The sequence below is a fragment of the Andrographis paniculata genome, unplaced genomic scaffold (assembly GCF_009805555.1).
Source record: "Andrographis paniculata isolate CXL003 unplaced genomic scaffold, ASM980555v1 Contig79END, whole genome shotgun sequence".
NCBI classification, from domain to species: Eukaryota; Viridiplantae; Streptophyta; class Magnoliopsida; order Lamiales; family Acanthaceae; genus Andrographis; species Andrographis paniculata.
This window is the reverse complement of record NW_026137616.1, coordinates 4250206-4270108: the sequence shown is the minus strand read 5'-3', so window position 1 is coordinate 4270108 and position 19903 is coordinate 4250206. Positions and strand designations below refer to the sequence as shown.

The following is a 19903-nucleotide window of genomic DNA, read 5'->3' as shown; positions in this document are numbered from 1 at the left end:
TGGTAAATAATTTTCAATTTAAACGACTTATTTGTGTCATATTTCTTTCTCTGAATGAAGTGATTGAATTAAAACAAAGTTAGGACTCTCGGCAAGGATTTGGTGACTCTCCCTTCAACCGATACTATATTTATTTTCAAATTTTCAAATGCCTTCTTTCCAAGAAAATTGCTTTTATTTTTAGGATAAATTTTATTTTTAATATATTTAATAGAATATCTATTAATATTTTTAATATATTTTGTAAATATTTTATATTTTATTTATTTTGCAGATAAATCACAATCTATTGAAGAAAAGAGAAGTAACACATAATATTCATTTATAATAAATTTTGCAGATATTTTTTTTTTATTTTGCAGATAAATTACGATGTAAAGAATAAGAAGAGAATAAGGTAAACATATAATATCCATTAATATTTTTAATATATTTTGTAGATATTTTCTATTTTATTTATTTTGCAGATAAATCACTATCTATTAAAGAAAAAATAATAATACATAATATTTATACAATAAAATATAAATATAATATTCATATAAAGATATATTAAATAATATAATTATATTTTATATTTTTTCTATATAAATTTTATTTTATTTTTTATTTATGTTATATAAAGATATTGGATAATATAATATTATTCTATGTAATTTTTCAATTTTTATTTTATTTTTTATTTTTGGTATATTTTGATTTTTAACAGATTTAAAAAATATAATTAAAATTAAATTTATTTATTTTATTTTTAGTATTAATTATGACTAATCATTTTAATTTTTAAGATTGATAAACAACAATTTATATAAAAATATAAATATATAAACACATTAGATAATATTAATTATTTTTAAATATTAATTTTTTAAAAATATTAATTTTTTCTTATTTAATATAAATTATTTTATTATATTAAATAAAAAAAATATAAACAATATTTATTTAATAAAGATTATTTTATTTTATTTATTTTTTTAATCATACTTTATATACTTTTATCACTCAAATATTTTATTTGATATTAATTGATTATATGTTATTTAAAATTAAATTTATATATTTATTAATTGAATATAAATTTTAATGATAGATTCAATTGAAATTAAATTTGTATTTTTAGGTTTTTATTTTTGTTCTTTCATTTCAATAATTTGAAATAATTCTATTTTATGTTACATTTTATAAAATATAGTTTGTTATTTGTGAAATATATATAGAAAGTAGAAATATAACATTTATAATAAATATAATTATTTGATATATTTTACAATTTTTACAATTTTGAATCAATCTTATATGATTATCTACTAATAATTTTAAATATTTTAAATTAATAGTTTACTTATTTCAATATCTGCAATATAAAATTAAAACAAATAATTATTTATTACTCTGTTAAATTAAAATTAAATGTAAAAAATAAGTTTTAATAATAAATATAGTTAATTATTTTTATTTTTTCAAATGAAAACTAACATTTAAGCATACATGTAACATTATTTTAAAGTAGTTATTATTTATACTTCATTTATTATTTTTTAAATATTTTAATTATGTGTGCACGGATTCAAACGCTAGTAATACAGTAGAAGAAAATTGATGGCAAAACAAAATTAAAGACAATTACTATGTAGGAATTATAAAGGGTAAATTATACAACATCCTTCGTGTTTTTAGTAAAAATGCACAGAACACCCTATATTTTATTTATTGCGTGAAACCTCTTTATGTTAATGTAAAGTTTGCATGAAACACTCTCATGGTCCAAAATTAATATTTGGTTCTAAATAAAGACCTAAATTACACATATTTTATACAAATAAAAAATGTGAAATATTTTAAATATTTTTTTTGAATAAAATAAATAAATAAATAATTGATCAATTATTTATTTTATAGTTTTTGTAAAAATCAGATAACAATTTCTCTCCAAAAAATTATTATTTATTTATTTTATTCAAAAAATTATTAAAATATTTTACATTTTTTATTTGTATAAAATACGCGTAACTTAGGTATTTATTTAGAACCAAACATCAGTTTTATATAATAAGGGTGTTTCCTGCAAACTTTACAATAACATAAGAGGGTTTCACGCAATAAATAAAATGTAGAATGTTCTGTTCATTTTTACTAAAATACAAGAAGGTGTTATATAATTTACCCAATTATAAATGCCAAAATCTAGCACTAAGAATAGAACATTAAAAAGAAAGAAAATAAAATAAAAGGAAATGGAAAAGAAAAATATCATTATGAAATTTGAATTGGGTGGTGTTGGAGGTCCTTGTCTCCATGGTTACATCCTCCTTTTATATCCATTTTTTCTTTTCAATTTTTCACTTCTTTCTTTCACTATTTTCTCAACTTACATTCTTTTACTCCGGTTCTTACATCTTTTCTCACATTTTGATCGTGATTATGACAAGATTTGAACTTATGAACTACATCATTTGGGCCAATAAATACATTGGGCTCCCTTCTTTCTTTGGGCCACCGGTTTGGTCCTCCAACTTGGATACTTGCCAAAATTTGGTGAATAACAAATATCCTCCGCAAAAATAAGGGCGAAAATTAATATAAGATATCAAATTTTAAAGCACAATATATTTGTATGAGATATTGAGGGTACCTCGGCTCTTTGTACGAAAATTTCATTACAGCAGCTCATTGTATTTTGGAATGCTTGAACTGGTTCTTCAGTTTTTTCCGCAATTTATTTTTTTATCTTGAACAATAGTTCTGTCCGATAGCTCATTCTCTTTCGAATTCAACGAAGAGCTAATATGGGTCCCCTTAGGAAGTATGAAGGTTTTGTTTGAAGGATCTCGATGTTTTTGGCAAAAATCAATGGCGTCGACCTTGAAGTCATTTTCGTACCATGGGGCTCGCTTCAAGTCTCGATCGTTGGCTATAATATCGAGACTGGCCTCTGAGTTCCATCATCAACAAGAGTCTCAATCGTAGGTTCGTCCTCCAAAGTTGGAGCTGTCAAGTCTATTAAACAGTCAAAATAGGAAGCTTACACACCAGATTGAGAACAGACCAAGACATATAAATGCAGAGAAGTTTTTGTGCAAATTACTACAACTTGAAGTTCTTTTTATTATATAAAAAGTAAAACAAAGGGAGGAAGATACTTGTCGAGTTATCAACTTCTTGAAGACACGATGAACCAAACATATCCACTAAAAGGAACTAATGCCAACAAAATAAGAACAAACTCTTGAAACTAACACAATACCAAGTCAAACAAAAACATAGAATAAATAAACAAAGGGTAAATATAAAATAATAAATAAATTTTGATAAGGTGTTGCTTCTTTTAACATCTCTCTCAACACCAACATCATCTCTATTAACCATGCCTATACGTCCACAGAAGTCTTCAAGCTTCTTTCTGTACAGTCATTTTGTGAACATGCCTGCTTCTTGATTTTCAGTGTTGATGTACCTAAAATCCACTTCTCCTTTTAGAACTTTTTCTCTTATGAAATGATATTGCACCTCCACATGTTTTGATCTTGCATGAAAACACGGATTTTCTGCCAACCCGAGTGTTGATTGATTATCACAATATAAAGGAACTGCATCATAAAAAATTTTGGTACAGATTTTTCATGAGTTCCACAAGTCAAGCACTTTCTTGAGCTGCAACTATTGCAGTTTTATACTCAGCTTCCGTCGTTAACAATGACACCGTCGATTGCCTGTTGCTGCTCTAAGAAATCGTAAAATCCCAAAATAGTTCAATTTTTAACTTTTCCATACAATATACCATTTCCCATTGAATGCTTTATTTATCTCAGTAATTTCCGAACAACATCCAATGAGATTTCATTGGATTTTGCATGTATTGGCTTATCACCCCAACTGCAAATGAGATATTTGGACAAGTCAAGGTCAAGTAGATTAGGCTGCCAACCAATTTCCGATACATTGTTGCATCTTCTAGTTGTCTTCCATCATATCTGCAAAGCTTTGCATTTTCTTCAATCGGAGTTGAAAAAGACTTGCATTCAAATATTCCAAAATTTTTTAGCAAATCAATAGAGTATTTCTGTTGATGGAGAAATATTCCTTGATCTGTATAATCAATCTCAAGACCCAGAAAGTATTTTAATTGTCTCAGCTCCTTCATATGAAAGTGTATTTCCAAGTTCTTCTTTATTTGTTGGGTTTCTTCTTCTAAGTCACCTGTAATGATTAAATGATCGACAAATACTAGCACAATGGCGAGTCCTTGTCCATTAGCTTTAACAAATTGGCTATGATTTGAAGGTGTTAGAGAAAAACCACAAAAGATTAGAAATTCAGCAATTTTCCCGTACTAAGTTCTCGGTGCTTGCTTTAAACCATAAAGTATTTTTCGAAGCTTGCAGACGTGTTCTGAATGGCTTTTCCCTTCAAAGCCTTTTGGTTGATTCATGTAGATATCCTTGTCTAGTTCACCACGAAGAAATGCATTCTTTACATCCAATTGCCACAAGTTCCAACCTTTATTAGCCGCAAGTGCTAACAAAACCCGAACTGTTGTAAGTTTATCAACTGGGCTAAATGTTTCATCATAATCGAGTCCATATTGCTGATAAAATCCTCGAGCAACCAGATGAGCTTTGTGTCTATCCACTGAACCATTTGCTCGGCGTTTGATTTTGTAAATCCATTTACAAGAGATTGGAGTTAGGTCGGTAGGTTTTGGCACAATCTCCCAAGTTTGATTTCTCTTTAAGGCGTCAATTTATTTTTCCATGGCGTTAATCCATGCAAAACTTGAAGTTGTTTCTTCAAAAGTTTGTGGTTCATCCACTTCTTCTTCTATTATTGGAAAAATAGCATAAAATTTCCTTGTGATTTTTCGAATTTGCTAAAAACCCTCTATGGTTCGAAATTGCAAAAAACTTACTTGTGGTTTATGAAATATTGCACAGTCGCCCTCCTCTCTAAATCTCACTAACGGACGTTAAATTTTACCACAATTGACCATTATACCCTTATATATATATTTTTTTTAATATTATCTCTACTTTATCTCTCTTCTGTTTCTTCTTTCTTCTCTCAATTCCTTTCTCTGTTAGACTCTTCTGCCTTCTCTTCTTTCTTCCATTTGTCCACTCTTTTTTTTTTCTTCCTTATTTTTTTATTTATTTTTCTTTTAATCGTGAATTACATTTATAGTGTGACAAACCCTTTTCCATTAATTTAATTTAATTTCATTTTATTTCATTACACAAATTGAAACACAATTACAGATAAAAAAAAATGGTGATTCAATTTTCCTTGGACTTTTCTAAACTTAGATAGTCACTCAAATCATATTACATAGAGCCCTGAAACCTCTCAGATCCACCGCCCGGCTTTGAAGCGGCATCTGCGGCGGTGCTCTACAGTGCGTCGACCCATACCCCACCTCCGTCGCCTTCTTTCTGATGGCGGCATCGGAGAAATCGAGCGGCTCGTTGGCAACGACATCCTCAAGCACACGCTCGGGAAAGTTGAGGCAGGTGTAGGGACCCCGGAGGTGGAAGACGTCCGTGTCGTAGGCCAACGCGGCAGCAACGGGGGAGGTGTAAGATCCTGGAGCGCTTGTTGGGTTCCTGGATCTCGGAGACCCATTTACCCCACTTATTCGGATCTCTCTGAACGGCCTCTTCGGTGGTTGCCGCTGTAATTTCCTCTTTTCTGGAGGCTTAATATGAACGGAGTTTGAAGACGACGTGGAGAAGGTCGTCAATTTTGATTCCGGTTATCGAAATAGTGTTTGCCAATAGATCTAGTTTCGAAATCTGCTGATTTTGGGGGAATTGAAGTTGCCGGAATTCAGATTCCGGCCGAGGCTGAACGTCGTTGGCGGCTGTTTCTTCGGTAATTTTTGGTGACACTAAATTCACGACGGCGGGCACTCTAAAATGTTGCAAAAGCATAGGGGGAAAGAAATACATGATAAAACTTAGAAGTAAGTGGATGAGAAAATTGGTAGATTTAATAAAATTACGAGGGTATTTTAGTAACTTCACACAAATATATATCAATTTATGAATAAAAAATCGCATTTCAGACGCGTGACATACAACCGCAGTTAATTCTTAACGGAATGGGGTTTTTATGCAATGTTTCAAAAACCAAGAATAGGTTTTCTGGAATTTTCGAACTATAGGGGGTTTTTAGCAAATTTGAAAAATTACAGGGGGATTTTATGCTATTTTGCCTCTATTAGTGCTGTATTTGCATACTTGGGATTCAACTACTTAATTTTTGTCAATCTTCGGAGCGAAGGCGGTGCTTCATCTGTATCATCCACAGATTTTGAGCTTGATTGGTGATATACTCCAGAATTCCATGGACTTTGTGGCTGAATTTCTTCCATATCACCATCATTACTTGATTTTGTATCTGCATTTATGATAAACTGAATTGAGCAGACTCTACCTCATCTTTAAGGCTTATAGAATCGGATAGTTCTTTCTGTTCAGACGACCACCAAGAAAACGCCTAATCGAACACGACATTTTGTGATGTATAGCACTTTCCTCCTCTAGGATCACAACATTTCCACCCTTTCCGATGGATTAATTCCAATGGATTCTTTGCTTTAAATTTTTACTCTTCATATGGCAGCTGATGCGTCTTGCCGTATTGACACCCTTCACACACAATATTTTCCTTCGATTCAAGTTGGGGAAGCCCTCTTACCATTAATTTTTTCATCATCATGTCTAGCTTGGAATAACTAACATGCCTCAATCGCATATGCCACAACTCAAAAGTTTCATTTGACCTTGCCTTGTCAATGTATGCAATTTTTACAAACATCACATACACCGACTCTAGTCGACGCCCCTCCATAACAGGTTCTCCAGACATCGTGACATTGCGATACACTTTTACATCATTTGGACCAAACAATACAAAATGCCCTGATGATGTAAATTGTGCTACAAACATGAGATTTTTTTTCATGCCTAAAACATGATATACACCTTGGAATGAAACCTGGTTTGTATTACATTGTGAGGGAACCATGGTATCACCAATGTGGGCTATTGGTAATTTTGTGTTATTTGCCGTCACTACAACTCGGTTTCCTTTGTAGTCGGACAGATTCACTAATTTTCCTTTATCTCCAATCATGTGATTTGAACACCAAGAATCTACTATCCAATCTTTCTCATAATTGCACGATTTTGATGATTCCGTGAAGGCCGTTTCCTCTTCTACGATTAAGCACGCATCGGCATCCCATTCTTCTTCAACTTTAGAGGCTGCAACATTGCTTTCCATATTCTTTTTCTTTAACCAGCAGTCCCTTGCCATGTGACATTTCTTTCCGCAATTGTAACATTTTCCTTTGAACTTCTTTCCGTTAGGCCGATTTTGTTGAAACTTCTAACGAGAGCTTCCCTCATTATGGTGTCTCTCTTTGCTATCATAAATTTTCAATTCACCAACTGTGTGTTGCTTGGAGTTTCCTTTTCTTTTATTGGCATAGAGTGCTTCTTTATTGTCTTTCAATAAAGCTCATCCCATTTGAATACTCAATGTTTCTTGACCAGCAAGAAGGTTCTTGAATTTAACAAGTGATGGTTATGTAAACCATCCTTGTACTGCAACAATGAAGCCCCTGAATTTCGGTCGCAAAACATATTATTTTCTTCATCCTGGTTTCTCCAATTGGATTTTCAGGATCGAGTTCTGAAATCTCACGACACATTGTCTTCACTTTATGGGAGTATTGAGTGAACGATGTGTCACGTTGTGCAATGGACAATAACTCACTTTCAAGCAATTGCAATCACGTATCGTTCCTTTTAAAGAAAAGAGTAGCCAACGTTTCTCATGCATCATTTGGAGTTTCAGCATCCCAAATATGCTCCAACACATCATCTTCAACCGTGGTCTTCAAAGAGAACATAGTTTTTCCAGCCTTTATTTTCCACTTGCGAACCGCACCGTTCACATAATCTTTTGGTTTCTCAATCTCGTTTCCCTTCACAACCTCTCAGAGATCTTGCCCTTGCAAGTACGACTTCATACATGTAGCCTATGTATTATAATTATTGTTGTTAAGCTTCTTGATTCCTCCAACTATTTGAATGTCAGACATATTTGGCTCTGATACCAGATTGTTAAACAACTAAATAGGAAGCTTACACACCAGATTGAGAACATACCAAAACAGATAAATGTAGAGAGGTTTTTGTGCAAATTACTGCAACTTGAAGTTCTTATTATATAAAAAAAAATAAAACAAAGAGAGAAAGATACTTATCGAGTGATCAACTCCTTGAAAACTCGATGAACCAAACATACTCACAAAAATGAACTAATGCTAACAAAATAGGAACAAACTCTTGAAACTAACACAATACCAAGTCAAACAAAAAAAGAGAATAAATAAACAAAAGGTATATATAAAAATAAATAAATAAATTTTGATATAGTGTTGCTTCTTTTAACAAAGTCCTTCGGAAGAGGTCGTTGTTCGGGGGCAACCTTGTTGTCTGGAAGTACCCGCTTCAGCCTCCATTCCTTATGCATCCGAAGTTGGTATCACAAATTATTTTTTTTTATCTTTTTATCCAAGTCTGCTTCCATGTGGCATGTCCGGAGCTGCCCATCATGCTGCTCCAACTCCCCTCATCCATACTCAGTTGTTCAACGCCGACGTTGTCTCCTCCACCTTTACATTCGAATGAGAGGCTTGGTCTTTTTCTATAATATCCCAGTTGGCTCAAACAAGAATATTACCACCACATCGAACTAAAGGATTGGTTTTACCGAGCCGACCCGCCTAATGCGATGTTAAGGCTTATATAATATAAATATAAAATCCGACATGCTAAATAAATATCTTTTTTTTTTTTATAAATGCATTAAAATAAAACACATGTTAGTATTTCTACTTGCAATTAAAATGATTTGACCATTAAAATTAAAATAGTAATAATTAATTAAGTGCTCTCAATCCCGCATGAATCCCATCATGATGCACAGGGCGAGTGTTTCTCACCTAAATTACCTACAAAATATGGATTTAACATCAATGATATATTGAGTAAATAAAGCAAAATTATACAAGTAAATACAATTTAAATCATTCATTTTCATAAAATTGATGATACATGTGTTATGATTATCTCATTGTTTTCCGTTATATTTAGTCCGTTTAAATATATGATAAGTCATTGAAGAAAAACTTCATCATAGAACAAGTAAGATTTGATTTTATATATATTTGTGATATTGTGCATTGTATAAGAGTTTCTCTTATTCTTTCAATCTAAATGTTCTATTATTTAATATTGGCAGCAAGTAAAACCATCTGACAACAATTGACATTATTCATAATACCCTTGAATATCATCAGACCATCCTGAAAATTGAGGGGTTGAAGCTTCAACCCAACCTCATTTTCTCCCCCATTTTTTTGGATAACTACAGTGTTACTCCAAAAATGAAGTAACATTGTAGCTCCACTCCATTTTTGGGGTGGAGTATTTTGTGTATTTTTGTTAGTTTTGGGGTGTTTTATATACTTTATTTTTAAAAAAGTAATATATAATTTTTTTTTGAAAATTAATATAAAATTTTATTTTTTGGAAAGTGATATATAATTTTTTTTTGTAAAAAATAATATATAATCTATTTTTTAAAAAATGACATATAATTTTATAAATACAATATGAATTATATATTTTTAGTGATAATGAAAAAATAAATTAAAGTTAGGATGTAATTATAAATATGAAAAGTTCTATAAAAAAAGAATATATTTTTTAGAGTAAAAATTGAAATATGGTTGGAGTAAAATGATTGTAGACCAACTGAATTTTTACTATAGCTGCTACAAAATAAAGTAATGGGTTGGAGATGACCTCAGTAGCACGAAAAAAGACAAAACAATATGTCTCTCGAGAAATAATATAAAAAGTCTTATACAACCAGATAGACATTCAACCCCAACATGCATAACCAGCAAGGTACAAATAATAGAAGTGTGTCAATTAATCATATGAATATCGGACATGTATTGCCATTAACCACAAAACTATCCAAAGTTTGTGGTAGCGAAGATAGACCTATCAAGAAGATTTATCCCATGTATAGTAGCGAAATTCGTACACCCAAAGAATCACCGAATAAATTTGGGCCTATCGATCGATGTAAATTAAATTTCTCGGCTTCCTCAAGAAAATATTTGAACTATCTCGCAATTGATAATAACTGCAATAAATTCATAATAAAAATATAATAATTAATTGCCACGAAATCAAATTATATCGGACAATAGTATATGAAATTAGGCTAAAAAATAATACAATAATAATCTAAATTTTTTTAACCAAAATAAGAATGAAATTGAGAAAATAAGGGCAGAAAATAATCGAAGCATAAATAAAACAGCAGAAAAAAAAATAATAACACCTAAATAAGAATGAAGACAATAACTTTATAGGAATTATAAATGCCAAAATATAGGAACAAGAATATAATATTAAAATGAAAGAAAAAAGAAAAACAGAGAAAGAAAAATATGATTATGGAATATGGGTTGTATTGTATTGTGTTGACATCCTTGTCTTGGCAATATTGCAAAAAATATTCCACACGTATACCCCATTATCACTTTTATCCTGTATTTATCTCGCTGGCAAAATATATCCCATATGTTTGCAAAAGTCGTTATTTTTATCCTTTGGCCGCACGTGGCCGCGGGTGATTGCGCGTAAGGGCGCGTGGTGTGAATTCCACGAGCGGGCAAAGGACATAAATAGCGACTTTTGTAAACATGTAGGATATATTTTGCTAGGGAGATAAATACAGGATAAAAGTGATAATAGAGTATAAGTATGAGATATTTTTTGCAATATTCTCTCCTTGTCTTCATTGTTTCTTGTCTCCTTTTATATCCAAATTTTCTTCAGTTATCCACTTTTTTTTCTTTTGCTATTTTCTCAATTTACATTCCTTTATTTCACTTCCAACGTTCTAATCGTGATTTGTATCATATTTCAACTTATGGACTACATTATTTGGGTTTAAAAATACTTTGGACTCTCTCATTTCTTTGGGCCATTGGTTTGGTCCTCTTACCTTTGGTACTTGCAGAAATTCGGTGGATAAAAATATTATCAACCGAGAGCAAGTAGTATATAAAAATATTATCCACCGAATTTCAGCAAGTACCGAAAAGTTGATAATTTGTTAAGGGATGAAAGTAGATTACTTCTAATATATATATACAAATGTCACTATTTTTATATTATACAATATTAATAAATGTTGTTTTAGTCATTTCTATTTATTTCTACTACATATCAATATATACGTTAAACTCTATACAAAAAGCAAACAAATACTTACTTATGGGATGGTGGGAGTATTATACTTCATTTATCTCAATTGAAAGTAGTCATTTGTCTTTTCATACTCTCTCTGTCTCTATTTAAAATAATTTTTTTAACTATTTTTGTTTTTCTCATTCAAAATATTTATTTTCTATTTAGAAAAATTAATCATATATTAATATCAAAATATTCTTTAATTTTTATTTATATTACAAATATATCATTATACTTGCAATTACTTTATACATAAACTTAAAGACAAAAATGTCAAATTTCATACACACATCTGCTATAATAAAACATCATTATTTTTTAATCTACAATAAAATTCCAAAAACTCATTTGGATTAGGACAGTTTCAATTGGGATGGAAGGAGTATTAGAGTAATAAATAATACTCCTTTCGTCCAATTAGAAAATATAGATGTTTTTATTTTGGGACATCCAATTACAAGTAAATATTTCATTAAACACCTCATTTTTTTCACAAATACCCCTAATTTACATCACACCATTACTTTTATACCAAAAAAATAAAGGTAAAAATTATACTACTTTTAACTACCCGTTATAATTAAAATACTATTATTTCTTAAATATCGCCCCAAAAGTAATTGTATATTTTATGTGTAGAGGGGGAGTGTACTATTTTATTAATTAAAAAAAGTGTAATATGAATTTAGTATTTTTGTCATTGCAAATTCAAAAGATAATAATTTTGTAAAAATTAGAGATATTTTTATATTTATATATATATAATTATTTTACTATAATAGAAAATTAGTATTCCCTCTATCACGAACACCTTGCAATATTTCATTTTTGATATGTCCCAAACATCCTGAAACATTTTTAAAATATGAAATAATTAATTATACTTAATCTCTATCCCACACTTTTATCCCCTCACATCATCCAAATAAAAAAATAAAATATATATTTTTCTCTCCATCATATCACTTAATTTCTAATTTATCCTACTTAATACTATCTATCTAAAAACCCGTGTTAAAAGTAAAACGTTGCACATTGTTTGAGATAGAGAGTGAGTAATATTTAAGTGGGACAAATTTTACAAAATACACTGAGACAGATGGATGATGTATAAAGTTACTCACCAATTATATATGCTACTCCTGAATCTAGTATAAAATTTATCTGTAAGTATTTAATGTTACAGTAAATCTATGTTTTGTTCATTTATTATTTTGCATAGTAACAATTTTTAAGCTAGTTTAATAAAATAACTGCATACATTTATTTGTGTGTAGAGAGATTGGCTTGAGTCACTAAAATAAATAAGGATGTGTTTATTAGTGGGGGTTTTGATTTTGAATTTTATTTTTTAACGGTAAAATTTTGAATTGAAATAATTGATTGACATGATATAAATATATATATTGATGAAATATTTTAATTATAAAATTAAAATTTTAATTTAATATAATAAATAAAAATAAATATTCTCATCAATATATAGTGTTAGGGTTACTATAAACACGATAATTTAGAAAAGATATGATTAATAAAGAATTAAAAATATATTAATAAAATTAATTAAAATATAATACAAATAATTATAGATTAAAATTGAAATAATTAATTAGTTTAATAAAAATTATAAAATTATAAATTATAAAATTTAAAATATGATTAAAAAATAAAATATTTTTTTAAAAAAATAACATAGTATGTTTGAATGAGAAAAAAAAAATTGTAACATTATATATATGAGACAAATTAGTATATAATTCAATACTATTTAAAAAAATAATAAAAAAAAATTAAAATAATAAAATCCTCACAAAAATCACACCCAAAGGAAACAATAAATACGAAATCCACCACCCGTTTCAAATTTCACAAGTCGGTGATTATTGCTCCGGGACCCAGAAGACATGCACCAATCATGAGAAGTTTCTTCTGTGGGACCCACATTAACGAATGGTGTAAGCCAAACCGGACCTCAACTCCTGGAACCGACACACCACTCCAACGGTTCAGCGGCACCTCCAAAAAAATCCACCAATCTTTCCCGCCCACTAAAGTTTTCATCACGATCTAAATATATATATATAAATATAAATATTTATTTTTTTTGTGGATTCAAAACATAATAAAATAAATTAGTATAAATATTTATTTAATCACCCAATTGCAGACCACACATAACACATTCATTCATTCAACCAATTTCAAAGCAGCAAATTCCAAAATTTAAAATTAAATTTGTATGAAAGCATTTTTTAATCCCATTCAATTTTATTTTTAAATTTTTAATTTTTAAATAAAAAAAATGGATATAGATGTATGCATGCATATTTATTTAATGGTAAGCCAAGTAAAGTGAGACCAAGTGACAGCAGTAGGTGCTTCCTGCAAGGAAACAGCCTCAGTTAAAACTAATTAATACCGACAGTAAAATAAGTATATTTATATTTATATTTATAGCACCCATAAATAATTTCCACCTCTGTCAGAGGAATCCTATGAAGCAAAACCCACATGGAATAGTACTAATATGGCTATGCTTTCGTTAATGGAGGAGAATTTTTTTTTTTTTTTTTTGATAGACATAAATTTTTAAATTTTTATATTTCCTCCGTCCAAATATAAAGTATACATATTTCTATTTTGGGACGTCCAATTACAAAGTAACTATTTTATTAAATACTCTACTTTTTCACACAAATACTCTTACTTTACATCACATCATTACTTTTATAAAAAAAAAGTAAGAGCAAAAATGTCATTACACTACTTTTACTTACCTACTATAATTAAAATATTATTATTTCTTAAACTCCGTGCCAAAAGTAAATATATACTTTATCCGTGGACGGAGGGAGTATATTTGAAATTTTTGAAAAATAGTACCAAAAAAATTATATTATGTCTTTATTTTTTAAAAACTTAGCTAGTTTTACTATTTTAGATTATCTATAAAAAAAATGTATTCATACGATTTTTAGTAAAAGGTATTCCCTTCGTCCCACGAGGGATGAATCCGTTTATTAGAGACACGAGTTTTTAGTTATTGTAAATTAGAAAATTATTAATAATAAGTTCTGATATTAGTTTATTAATTTTTTATATAAATAATATTATTGGTATTTTAAAAAATTTTAAAAATTATATTTAGAAAAAATATATGCAATACTAAATAAAAATAATTAAATTGATTTATATTTATTAAATATATTTAAGATTGATAAAATTACTAAAAATGGAAATGAATCATCTTTTGTAGGATGAATAAAAAAAAAATGGATCATCTATGATAGGACGGGTCAAAAATTCTAAAGATATTCGTATTAATATAGCTTTAACTTTTTATTATTTTAAAAAATTTTAAAAATTACAATACTCCACAAACTATATCTAAACGAGCCTAAATCTGTAATTATGTTTTTTTAATTGGTCATGACAATTAAAAATAATAATATTTTAACGTAAAAGTGAAATATATAGATAAGAGATTAAATATATATATATATATTATAAAAAATTTGTTAAAATTTGATAAAAAAATATATATATAATGTGATAAATACAAAAAATAATAACAAATTGATTATTATTTGTTAAAATATAAATAATAAAATTATGAATAAATATAATTCTTTGTATTTAGATTTTTCAGTAATAAAAATTTGAATTTAAATAACTATTAATATGATATTAATATAAATTGATTTAATAACTTAAAGTAAATAAATAATTATTTGATGTTTTTAAAAAAATTAATTGAATATATTTTTATTTTTTAAATTTACAAAAGATGTGTTTTTTTTTTTTTCACCGATTCGAAGTTTGGCACTGTGTACGGTTCGGATTGCGTGCCAAACCAAGCAAAACTCCATCAAATTAATTGTTTGGTTGTTTTATTAAATATAATTTAATACAATATATATATATATGTAATTTTTAAAATAATACAATATTATATATTATCAATAATAAAAAAATATAAATATTTACTTCTAATTAATTAATTATCACAAATAAATATTCAAATCACACCATTATTAATTCACTAAAAAAATATTTAACTAGCTATACAATATTTTTAACTACGAAATATTTTTTTGTTATAACGTGTCATTTAGCTGCAAAAAATTAATTTCATTGCTAAAAACAAATTATGTCCTACAAAATTTATTTCATTGCTAATATTTTTTGCTAAAAAATTATATTTCCATAGCAAAAAAGTTTTAACTACATAATTATTTTTCATGGCTAAAAAAAATCATATAGATTTTGATGTTAAAATTGTTTTGTTATGAATTTTAAATTTATAGCAAAAGAACTTTAGTTACAAAATCATACAATCATTTTTCTTAATTTTCATAGCAACAAAATTATTTTTTGTTACGAAAATCATATGATCTTTACTAATACGGTATAGGCGACGAAACTTTCGTCGCAAAAATTTTTTTGCTAAAAATTATTACCTTTCGCTACATTTTTTTAAACTAAATTTCAATTTTTATTATTATTATTATTATTATTTTTTTAGTGATTTCTTAAATTTAAATCAATACACATTAAACCTCCAAAACCCAATCCAAATTTACAATCTTAAAACAACACAAAAATCAAAACTCGTCTTTAAAATTTAACTATAATCCAAATCAAAACTCAAAATTTTTCCAAAATCATTAGGGTGTGTTTGTTCGAGGGTTTGGATTTTAAGTTGGGATTTGAATAGTAAAATTTTTGAATTTGAATAGTTGTATGATGTGATATAAATAGGTGCTGATGTGATATTTTGAATATAAAATTAATTTTTATAATAATATAAAAAATAAAAAATAAGTATTTAATTTGATATTTTTAAAACAAAGAAATAGGATAAATAACAGAAATCTAATCCAATTCCCCAACCAAAACTCACCCTAAAATAAACTCCCCCAAAATAAGACAACAAATAAAAACAATGGACTCCCTCTAGAGTCTAGACTCTTATCTAAATGTAATAATCGCACCGTTCTGTATTATGTAATTAAAGATTCTTCCTTATCCAGTTATTCTTATTGGGTGTACTGTCCCAGACCAGATTATATATACATACATACATTCATATATATATATATGTGATAATTATCCGTTTTCATCACCACTGTAGTGTACTGACGTCCAGCACTAACTACAACACATTTATAATTTTGTAGTATACGATAATTCCAAAGCTTTTCTTCTTCTTCTTCTTCATCATCATCATCATATATCGACATTTCTGTGAGATCAGAAACCCACATAGGATTCTCTCATTTTCCAGCACCAACCTCACCTTATTTAATTTTAGTACATATATATTTATTATTACAATGGGATTGAGAGGTGTGTGATTCTACGGGGCTTATGTATTCTGGAAAATCACACTGCTGGTTGGGGTTTCTGCCATTAATATATATATATATATATACAGTGTAGTTGATTCTTGGTTCTTGGTGCCCAAGGAATGATAAGTATTATCTACTGATTGAATAGAAATAAATAATTAAAATTAATTATTTGTGTTTCGGAATTAGCAATTTCTATGCACGCACGTGTTGTGTCTGCTTATTGCATAAGGACCCCAAAATGGGTTCTTTGGGTTGTGGTGTGTTTAGGGTTTTAGTGGCGTAATGTAATAATTGGAATTGATTAATTCTTGGGAGCGCCCGGGACTCCAACCCCAGACAAACATGAATAGATGGCTATGGCATTGGAAAAAAAGAATCAAACATCGAGAAAAAATAAAATATATATTAAATAGAAGTAATTAATCTGTTATAGAACAGTGGAAGATTGAATTGAAAGCCTAAGAACTTATATAAGAAATATACCACACAGCTATGACACGATCTTAACTAATTAATGAAAACCCTAAGTTTAACTTGGTAATAAGAATCTAAATTAAATTAAAGGGAGGAATGATCGATTGTATATCTGCCCTGAGAGAATGGAGGGATTATTTAGTTGGCTCTGCCGGCGTGGCACACGAACACTGATTCCAAGTCCGGAGGGTTAAAGAACTCTCTTACTCCATTATTGTAGTGCCACTTGCTCGAAGCAGGGCGGCGCTTCCGCGGCGGCGGCGGGCAGGCCAGCTTTCCCGGTATCCTCGACCCACGCGCCGTCGGGGTAGTGGCTTCTTCGTCGACGACGTTATTGTTATTCTCCTCTTCTCTGTCTCTACTTACAGACTTGAGCGGCTTCAATGGCGACCTTATTGCAGCAGCTGTAACCCATTCTTCAGACTCTTTGCTCAACCCCATTTGGATTTGATGATGATTCTTCGAAAACCCCATTTTATGGCGAGAAGAATGAAGAAGAAGAAATGAGAAATCCTATTTGATTTGAAGGTGGATCTTGCAAATTGCAGAAAGTTTTAATTTATTGCAATGGATGGCGGCAAAAGGAGATGTGAATTTGGGATTTGAAGAAAGAGGGGTTTTATTATTAGAGGGAAAGAATTCCTTTGGGGAAAAATCTTGACCTAATAAATGGATGGCGTAGATTTGTGTGTTTTTTCGACAAAGTTTGGAATTTGGGGTATGGCGCCTTTAGATCAACGGCCACGATCGCGCCATCCTTTTTGAGGAGCAATCAACTGGAGTGGGCCGGGCTTCTTTATTGGGCCTCCTAGGCCCAATAAGATATATATATGATTATTATATTTTTTTAAAGAAAATAATGTTGTGGCAGCAAATAGTGCAACTTGTACCTCATGCAAAGCCTCGTCAGATTGAATTGAACATGCAATTCAACACGTTGCACTGTGGATTCTCTTTTTAAAGCTCCACCTCCATAATTCTCTTCACACCTCCATCAAAAATATATCGATAACTTTTTTTTTTTAAAAAAAATAGTAATTAATTAATATCTTGCATAGGATAATTCCGATCGACATGGCGGAGCGCGACCGTCCGTACCAGCAGCTCCAAGTGACGGCGCAGCCGCGCTACGAGGGCGGTGTGAGGCCGGCCATCTTCCAGCAGAAGGGCGCCGGCGGCGGTCCGTCCGCCGGCCAGATTCTGGCGATAGTGATGTTCCTCCCAATCGGCGCCTCACTTCTGGGGCTCGCCGGAGTGACCATGGTCGGAACCCTAATTGGGCTGGCGGTGGCCACCCCGCTATTTGTGATCTTCAGCCCAGTTCTGGTGCCGGCGGCGATTCTCCTCGCCGGGGCGGTTGCCGGAATCCTGACGTCGGGGGCTTTCGGGTTGACCGGACTGTCGTCGTTCTCGTGGGTGGTGAATTCGTTCCGGCGGGCGACCGGCGAGGATCCGCTGGAGTATGCGAGGCGGCGGGCGCAGGAGGCAACGGTGACGGTGGGGGAGAAGACGAAGCAGATGGGAGAAATGATGGGGGAGAAGACGAAGCAGGCCGGGGAGACGATTAAGAGCAAGGCGCAGGAGGGCGGCGGCGGCGGCGTGCGGACATGAAGGGATGGGGTGAAGTGAGAATTAATGATAGGATGAGGATTGTAATGTCATAATAATAAATTGTGGTGGTGCTTTGTTAATTTGAAATTTGTGTATGATGATGATCTTGAGATGGACATGGACATGGACTACTACTATGTTTGTTTAATGTATGTACCGTACCGGTTGTGGCTGTGGTTGTTTCTTTAGTGCAATGTCACTTAGTTCTTTACATTGTGTCCAAATCTATGGTTCATTTTAGATAAATATTTTTACAATTTTTTATGTTTCTTTCTACATCCACCAAATATTAATTTTTATTCTTGTTAAGAGGGATGCCCTCTTTTTTTAGGACACGTTTGACACATTTTTTTTAAGCGCTTTTTTGTTAGAGGGATGTCCTCTTTTGTTAGACACGTTTGACACAATTTTTTATGTGGATTGATAAATTATTATATGAGTTTATTACTTTTTATATGGATATTTTAATTTTTTTAAGACTATGTTTCTAAGAAAATGTATGCGATAATAAAATTTTATTTATTTATTTATAATTACCATCGAATATTTATTTATTAATTAACGAGAAAATAAAAATAAAAGAGTTAGGGTAAGAAGTTAAAAATATAATTAAATTGATCTATATTTGTTTTATAAGTTAGAAATATAATTAAATCGATTTTTTAAAATATATTTAAGAGAATGAGAGTGTAAGAAGTTAAAAATATGATTAAATTGATCTAAGTTAGAAATATAATTAAATCGATTTTTTTAAATATATTTAAGAGGAATAAATTTATTAAAAATAAAAAGAGGACAAAAGTAGCAAGAGGACGTGATAAAAAAAATTAAAATTATAATTAAATTGATTTATATTTGTTAATATATTAAATTTATTAAAAATAAAAAAAAAATCATCAGACAAAAAATAAAAAAAAAAAAAGTCAAGAGGGAATATAATTTTTTCTTATCCATTCGTTTGTATATTCATCCAATTTTTTTCCCCCAAAAATCAAATTAAACACTTATTTTATATTTTTTATATTATACTAAAAATCAATTTTACATTCAAAACATCACATCAACTCCTATTTATATCACATTATACAACTATTCAAATTCAAAATTTTTACTATTCAA

The 19903-nt window shown here is 29.8% G+C and overlaps 2 protein-coding genes across 2 annotated transcripts; one reads left to right on the top strand and one right to left on the bottom strand.

Moving 5' to 3' along the window:
- Positions 1-17038: 17038 nt before the first annotated feature.
- Positions 17039-18070, bottom strand: LOC127240585 (cyclin-dependent protein kinase inhibitor SMR6-like). Its single transcript, XM_051259329.1, has one exon. It carries the CDS (start codon positions 17645-17647, stop codon positions 17312-17314), a length of 336 nt encoding a protein of 111 aa, XP_051115286.1. The 5' UTR covers positions 17648-18070; the 3' UTR covers positions 17039-17311.
- An 80-nt stretch (positions 18071-18150) lies between these two features.
- LOC127240584 (oleosin H1-like) lies at positions 18151-18995 on the top strand. The gene has a single exon (XM_051259328.1). It carries the CDS (start codon positions 18248-18250, stop codon positions 18782-18784), a length of 537 nt encoding a protein of 178 aa, XP_051115285.1. The 5' UTR covers positions 18151-18247; the 3' UTR covers positions 18785-18995.
- Positions 18996-19903: the final 908 nt, after the last annotated feature.

Excerpts from the sequence above, each read along its gene's own strand:
- LOC127240584 (XM_051259328.1), top strand. The coding sequence starts at position 18,248 with ATGGCGGAGCGCGACCGTCCGTACCAGCAGCTCCAAGTGACGGCGCAG.
- LOC127240585 (XM_051259329.1), bottom strand. The coding sequence starts at position 17,647 with ATGGGGTTTTCGAAGAATCATCATCAAATCCAAATGGGGTTGAGCAAA.